The 8,248-nt window shown below is 44.7% G+C and overlaps 1 protein-coding gene across 4 annotated transcripts in view; it reads right to left on the minus strand.

The window, feature by feature from the left end:
• The window catches only part of LRCH1 (leucine-rich repeats and calponin homology (CH) domain containing 1), a 208,366-nt gene extending 200,158 nt beyond the window's left edge, over nucleotides 1-8,208 (minus strand). For 3 of the 4 annotated variants that reach the window (XM_008571765.1, XM_008571767.1, XM_008571769.1), the window contains exon 1: nucleotides 7,723-8,095. In XM_008571765.1, the coding sequence (XP_008569987.1) occupies nucleotides 7,723-8,020 (298 nt within the window). In that variant the 5' untranslated portion in view covers nucleotides 8,021-8,095. Of the gene's footprint in view, nucleotides 1-7,722 lie in introns of all 4 variants that reach the window. The other variant, XM_008571768.1, reaches the window with a different exon arrangement.
• Between the last annotated feature and the right edge of the window lie 40 nt (nucleotides 8,209-8,248).

Raw genomic sequence — 8,248 nt, forward strand, 5'->3', positions numbered from 1 at the left:
GTAGGGGATGGCTACAGGGTAGATCCCAGACGACAGATAGGAAAGACGGGACGGAACAGTTCACTGATGTTTACTAGCATTTTCTGTGCTAGGCAAGGAGGTCATATACAAAAATTTTACAAAGTTTCTTTCTACCCAAATCTCACAGGCCAGTGAAGGAGCAAAAACCTTAAGCATGAGGAAAGTACCAAAAGAGGAAGGCAGCAAAACAAAAAATGCCATAAGGCAATAACACAAAGATGGCCGGAGGCCATGCATGATTCAATGCTGAGATGTGCAGAGGGGCTGGGAGGGAAGCTGTTTGTTCGGGCAGGCTTGTGGGCTGGATGAAATGAAAGGGGCAAGTAGAATCTTACAGGGCAGGGAGGAGAGGACGTGGGGGAATGGCTTGGAAAAGAGAAGTGAAGGCAATCTAGAGGAAGGGCAAATCAGGCAGTCTGCGGATGGTGCTATCTTTGAATTGTCACTGTTGCCTGCAGATACGGGGAGTTAAATCCGAGCTAAGCCGACTGAAACAGGTCAGACCTACTGATGCCACTCCTCACGCTGGATGGCATAAACTTCAAAAATAGAAAAGAATATTAGAGAAAAACGCCGTTGAGCCAAACTGCATGTACTGCACTGCAGGGGTCAGGTGTCAAAAGCCAGGCCACATGAGAAGCCAGGGGATTAGAAAAACTACGACAGGGCCTCTTTCTGCCCATTTGCCAAGAACAGTAAAGAGGAAACTCAAGACTCACTGAGCTGGAAGCCCCCACCGTGCTCCATCTCGGCCATGTCAGGTCTCCCTCCAGCAGAGGGACTGAGGGACAAAAGCAAACAGCAAAAGGAAGAAAAGCAAACATCAAAGAAGATCCCAAAATCAAGTAACCTGCCCCTGATGACTGTAAAATGTTCTATAAGAGTTTCAGGTACAGCGATTTGAGCTGCCTGAGCATCCACATCGTGTTAACACAGGAGTGACAATTTCTTATCAAACAAAAAAACAAAGTATTCCTGTTAGGCAAATCAACACATTGTTCTTCTCTGATTTGTTTTTCCCAACTATGTCCTCCTTATGGCCAGTGAAGGAGGATATGGTCAGGAAAAACTGTGGACATGTAGAGAAATCTGACTATAAAAGCATTTCCCTTCCACTGCACTGGTGGAGTAGGCCAAATTCTCACAGTCGCCAACTTTCTATTCATGCAAACGACCTCACTTTATTTCTGAATTACTTTATGGGAACAGATGGTTTCCAAATGTAGTACTATTTCTTACTGCAGTGTATGAAAGCAATATCACTGAATTCTTAAATTAAGATGAAAAACAACACAGACATACTTCCAGCTTTAGTCTATGCTGGCAGGCCTAGTTTTCCTAAACCAAGTCTTACTTGGAATTCTGACCTTTCTTTTCCTTTTCCTTCTTGCTTTTTTTTTCTGTTTGGTTTTTGGGTTGGTTTTTTTTTTTTTTGGTTAAACAATTCACATCACACACACAAAACCATCTGAAACATCATAGCAAAATTCTCATGCAAAAACACTTTCATGCAACAAAAGAATAGTAGCAATAACAGAAGACAGGCTTTCTATGAGTTATGCATAAATAAAAGCATCAGCTTTGTAAACATAGTTGGGTTTTGTGTCTTACATCCTTAAAACTTATATAATAGAGTATAATTTTATAACTTGAAATAATTACTGGGGCTGGCCAGTTAAGTTAGCTCAGTTGGTTAGAGCACATTGTTATACCACCAAGTTCAAAGGTACACATAACTGTACAGGCCACCAAAAAAAGAAAAAAATCACTGCAATTAACACCAAATTATCTTAATTCCAATAACTGACACAATCACTGAAAGAGTTCACAGATTGGTAGAATTACTATATCTAAGCCCAGGCCAGTTTGCTCTGATAGCTCTCTAAGGCAAAAGTTCAATTTTCTGAAAAGCTAAACAAAATCTGAAAAGTAGCCTCACAAAAAGCTCAGACAAAAGCTCAAGTTTCATGACTTGACTGATGAACCCATATCCACCTTACGTAGACAGAGTTAATCACATTTCTGCCATTCAATTTAATAAGTGTCTAGAAAAGCACACGCAATACACCACCTGTGGAGAGATGATTATGGAGAGTAAGAGTAAGGAAATGTTGCCCAGCTTAAATATAAAAAATCTTTAATAATATGAAGGCGGGGGGGGGGGGGGGGGGGGGGGGGTGATGGAAAAGTACACACGAAAGAGGAAAAACAATTTATGTTTAAACAAGAAACAATGAAGTTGAGTAACAGGACAAAAAAGTCTATGTACCCATAAGGAGGACACAGCAAGGGCAAAAGGAAATTGACTTCTGAATTGATCAACATCAACATGGATTTCAAAATTACCCTTTAAATGTTCATACCAAAAAATTACTAGACCATGGTATGGAAAATTTTAGTTTGCTACAGTAACTCAAAAAAAAAAAAAAAAAAAACTCAATCAATAATTAAAATAAAAATTAAGTGGTAGGGTGTGCCAGATTTTGGCCTAATGCCAGACACCCACCAAAAATCAAATAAGATGTTACAATGACTAACAAATTTTCCAGTAGAATCATTTCAATGATGAAGGTCAAACCTTGGGCTGTTCCCATATAAACTGGCACAGACCAAAAATTCCCAGAGGTTTCCTGGCCTATGATTGTACGCTATTATTCTAGAAGCATGATTAGTATGCTCTTGCCTTTCAATAAAGCAGTCTACAATGCAAGCAATGAGGATAGCATGTGTGTTGGTAGAGATTGTTTTTGCAATACCACAAACACATGGAAGAGTACATCTGGACATGATTCAGAACCACTATGTATATCGAGTTTTAGTTGTTCTAAAGCTTTTCATATTAGAAATCCTCTATACCTTAACAAGGAATAAATTGATCATGAGAAAAAATAATAATAATCAGAAGAAAAAAGGATATAACGTATAGTTTACGCATGGCGAGTATTTAGAATACATGTAATGAATAAAGACATTTATATGACAGTGACTATCACAGTAAGTGATAGTTACATTAATAACTAACAAATTTAATTCAATAGCAGAAACTTCAAAACTAGATATAAGTATAAAACAGTATAAATTTTTTAAAAACATATGTGATTTTAAAAGTTTCATTATATTTATAGTGAAAAATCATTATGGCCAAAATTATGAAACACAGTATGTTGTTGAGTATGAAGAGATTTATCAAGTCCTGTGTGGATTCCAATGACTAAAAAGTGCTAATATCCCAAGGACTCCATTGCTATAGGATGGGGGTGGGCTGGGGGAAGTCAGCCCTCAGGAGATAAGCCTGCCCACAAATCGCAGAGGAGAGACTTTGAATCTGTACATATTGCTGAGAGAGCTAGCTCACACAGACTAGGGTATGAGTCTCAAGGGATGACAAATTCCAGGCCTCGGCCATTTCCAGAGTCCTCAAATAAAGGGTCACGAGAGCCCTTTACTCTGTTTCCCCATTATAAGGCGGGAGCAGGGTGGGAAGATATGACAGAAGGACAGACTCAAATGCCCTCTCTTCTTCTATTCACAGAATCTTAGACTGTCAGGTTCTCAGTCCACATCTTGGAACCAACTTTCCAACCACAGAATGTTCATGGGCACTTCTATCCAAATCCCATCCATCCTATAAAACCTGATCCAAATCCTACCTCTGCCATCAAAGTCTTCCTAACCAGCTTCACCAAAATGCCCTGTTCCTCTGAATTCTGTGCACAATGTCTATCAATGCTATTTGCCAACTCACCTTGACCTGCCTTGCAGCTCCAGTGGCTTCCTGGAACTGTTACTTAGCTTCTCAAACATTCCTGTCTTGTCTCATACCTTGCAGCTCCTACAGAACTCCACACTCAAACATAAAAAATACACATTCAATGAGTATTTTTCACGCCACGTTTCTATATTCCTGCCTGGATAAGCTCTTTATTTCCCATACAGCCTCTCCTGCTTACAGACATCTCAAAAAGATACTGGCAATAATATACTCCACCATCTCCTTAATGAGACCAACTTTCATCGTATGTTCTGCATGTCAAGTCTAAGGGCTTCCTTTTGATTTTCTAGAACCTCCTGCAATCAGTCTGAGACAGACACTTTCTTGTCTCTCTATTCTTCCCAATCCATTTTATTTCATTCACATAAACACTCTTTTGAACTTCTTCATCCAGAATGGGACTACTTAACAAGCCAGCACTAGAAAAGAGTTTGCTTTACTGATGTGCATATTTTTGTATTTCTTATTATCAGGCCCAATTTTATGCTTCAGTTTGTGCCCTTGTTACAAGCCACCTCAAGCCAGTACAAAGTACCATATGTATTTATAAAACAAAGATATTATGTCTATCCTAAAACTCTTCCTTCTCATCCTGCAAAATCAGTTTCTTAATTTATTCCCCACCCTTCCTCAACCTGGAATGGAATCTCTCTAAGAAGGGATACAGGGATTCTCTTTTGGTCATTGCTGCATTCTCATGCCTAGAGCAGTGCCTGGCACTCAGCAGTACCCAGTAGACACCTGTGGAATGAATGGTGGTTGAATGAACCTCCAAAGAAGCTACACCTCTCCACCCCTTCCCTCTGCTTTACAGGAGTATGGTCAAGAATGTGAATGCTAAAGTGAGACCATCAGGGTTCAAATCACTGGTTCATCATAGAGGTGTTGAATGAACCTCCAAAGAAGCTACACCTCTCCACCCCTTCCCTCTGCTTTACAGGAGTATAGTCAAGAATGTGAATGCTAAAGTGAGACCATCAGGGTTCAAATCACTGGTTCATCATAGAGGGAGGGGTATAATCCTGAGCACACGACTATTACCTGACTTCTCTCCATCTCAACCTCTTTATCCTCTTTATGAGGACAAGACTAGGCTTCTGGTGAGGGCTGAAATAATGCAGACAATGTACCTGACAACAGAAAAGTGCATCCAGTTGCACCCAGTAAGTGCTAATTGTGGCTCTTCTGTCCCTTTTGGTCTGTGCCACTGCACCTGCATGTACTAGTCTTTCTTTCCCCTTCTCACCTGCTAAAAGACTAGAACCTAACAACAAAACTTATTTTAACTCAAATACAAGTAAAGTAATAGGCTCAAGATAAGGGCCTGAAGGGTTTTGCCTATGAATAAGTGTATGCACTTGAGTGACAGAGCTAAGATACCTACAGATCAGCTCAGGGCCTCTGCTGCTATGTTCACATCTTGGTTTTCAACTCTGTTCAAATAGCAGCATTGTCCAAGAGTGCAGTTCTGCATAGGTAGCTGCCAGAAGAGTTACTTTTCACAAGGCATAAACCAAATGGCCTGTATTATACAAATGAACAGTGAGAAAAAGCTTGCTATGTCACTCCCTGTCTTATAAAATTTATAAAAAAGTGCACTTTACATCTTAAGTCTTTAAGGATCTTCATAAGCCATTCCAATTTTAAGAGATACTCTGTAAACTAAATATGAGCCTCGGAGAAATCACTATCTTTATAGTATGGGTTACTATTCATACTTTCCACTCTACTAGAACACTTTATGTGTAGGAAATGTCAACACTGCAAAATGGAGGTAATTTTAACTCTTACTTTACTTTTCCTCTCCCATATAAGGAACAATGTTCAACTAAATATTTCTTTAGAACAGAGAGAAGAATACATGTGGTTTACACCCAGCTTTTGACCTGAGGCAATGATGTCTTACAGGAGCAAATGTTTAACACATTTGGATATTCAAATTTCATGTAAAATAAGTGGCTACACTAAATATTTTTTTCTCTTTATTGGGTTGTCTTAAGTTCCTACATACTTAAGTGACATCCCTCTGCTCCTTCCCTTCCCCAAATAATACAGTATTTTTGGAGGAGGAATTAACATTGGGTCTCTGAATTTTAACAAGTTAGGATTTTCTAAGCATTAAACATGTACAAGTGAGGCTTATAATTTAAAACCTGCAAAATTCACAGCCTAAGCTTGCCATAAGCATGTTTAAGCGTCTACCTCACACGGCAAGGTCAATTGAAAGATGTAGTCCCTGCTTCTAAAAGCACTGGTCTTCTCAAAGAAAGACCCATCACGTTCACCTAACTTTGGAAATGGTCCTCAGCATAACTGAAGTGGAGGAACAACCTTGAAGCCCCCCTACTGAACTGTACAAACACATCCAACACACTGTGCAGTCACATCTAACCATTCCATAGTTCAAGGTACACTCTACGGCAAAAGGGAGGTAGAATTTAATAACAGATTTTTTTAAGTTAATGATTCAGGCAATTCTTGGAATATCTTCCACTTGAGAAGATGTAACTAAGAAGTCCTATCAAAAGAGACTTCCCAGCTGTTGACAACTCAACCCTGGAAATTCCCTCTTTCTTGCCCATTCCTAACTATTACAAAGTTGAATGACCCTGGAGAGCACTTTTTGCCTCTAGTGAACTCAGAACTCTATCTAAATATTCATTAAGGCTCTAGATAAATGTTTATTGAATTAAATGGGGGGAAGGTACTGGAAACCTAGCCTCCAAAAGCCAACCGTCCGCTCCCTTACCCCACCCCCTCCGTCCCCTAGGAGAGGAAACTGGGCGAGCTTGAACTGAGAGTCAAGCCATCCAGGATCCAGGGAGACTGACACTCGGCCCATGAGATGATGACAGCCGAGAGGTCTGTGCAGTGGCTCCAAAACGGGGCACCCACTGCCCTGGGAAATGTTGGGCGCTTGCCACAATGCAAACCCTCCCCCAGGGAGCTGAACCGGATGGTCGGAAACCAAGTCAGCTCTGTGCGGATCCCTAGGCCCGAATCCCACTCCACCACCTTCCTTCCTGTTTATAGATTCCGCGCCTACAATCCCAACTACCAAAGAGAAAGCAGACGTCTCAGAAGTATGTCAACACATGACATAACTTGAAAAAGCTGGCTGATTATTGGCGCGAGTTACAACTTGCCGGGCTCACACAGGAAAACCGACTCACTTTAATTACTTTTCATATGCCATGCTGTCCTTCCTGGGCCCTCACAAAGATCAGGTTACCGAGAACCAGGTGGCCCCGGTGGTAGGAACCAAACTGTGTGGGCGGTGAGCGACGGCAAGGAGGAGGAGCAGATCGCTGCCGAAGCCGCGGCTAATTCGGATTCAAGACAATCGCGGCGGCTCTTTCCTGGCACAGGCGCAGGAAGAGCAGGCGGCACCAGGTTGCCAGGTCGCACGGAGATGTCGCCGAGGGGGCCTCGCAGCACCGCACACGCCTCGGGTCGGCCGAGGGCGTGCCATCTTTGTCTGGGTTTCCCCACCAAGACGGGCGACGCCTCGCTGCAAAGAAGGCTTGACCTGCTCGGAGGCGCAGACGCGGCTGCCGGAGCTGGGGTTCCCAGTCCCTCGGCGGGGCCCAGGAAGCCGACGCGGCAGCGTGAAACCTCCCACTTCCACTGCGCGCACGCGGCGCGCCCGCTAGCCCCGCGGCCACTTCCCCGGCGCGGCGGCCCCAGGGTGGGGAGCCGGAAACACGCGCGCTCGCGGGCGCAGCGGCCGGGCACACCCCTGCCTCCTGGCACTGCATCAATGAAAGGCGGGGGCCATGGTGCCCCCTGCGGGTCACTTCCTCGCGAGAGCACGGGCCTATGGACCCCCAGCAAGCCCACATCTCACACTGGCCACCGCGTCGAGGAAGGCACGACAGCCAGCCAGCCAGCCACCCACACCCACTGACTGCCCCTCGGCCGTGTCTCACCTGCCTGCACTGTGTCTGAGAGGTCGTGCCCGGGGGCCGCGGTCCTGGGAAATTCCTTCAATTTCCTGGCGCTGAGGTTCAACCCCCCGGAGTTGGCCGCCTCCTCCAGCGCGCGCTCCAGACCCCGGTTCAAGGGCAGGTTGAAGCCACCGCTGCCACCGCCGGCTCCACTGCCGGCTCCGGTTCCTCCGTGGTGCGAGTGATGGTGGTGATGGTGGTGGGGATGATGATGTGGGTGCAGGGTAGCCACCGAGAGGGCAGGGACGAAAGGTTGGGGTTCGCTTCCCGGCGTCGCCATCTTCTCCGGGTCCCCCCACCCCGCCCCGCCACTCCTGCGGGGGGGGTCACAGCTTTCCCCGGAAGGGAAGACGGCAGCTCGGGCTGAGTTCCTGCAGTGCCCCACGGCAAAGGGCTGGAAAGACTGGAGCAGGGTGTGCGGAGGCGCGCAGAATGGGGGCGCAAGGGGAGCGCGCCGTGGCAGCTGGGTCTTGAAGGTTTCCTGTCCCCGGGAAGCTGAGGACTGCGG

Source organism: Galeopterus variegatus, unplaced genomic scaffold (genome assembly GCF_000696425.1).
Source record: "Galeopterus variegatus unplaced genomic scaffold, G_variegatus-3.0.2 Scaffold716, whole genome shotgun sequence".
Taxonomy (NCBI): domain Eukaryota; kingdom Metazoa; phylum Chordata; class Mammalia; order Dermoptera; family Cynocephalidae; genus Galeopterus; species Galeopterus variegatus.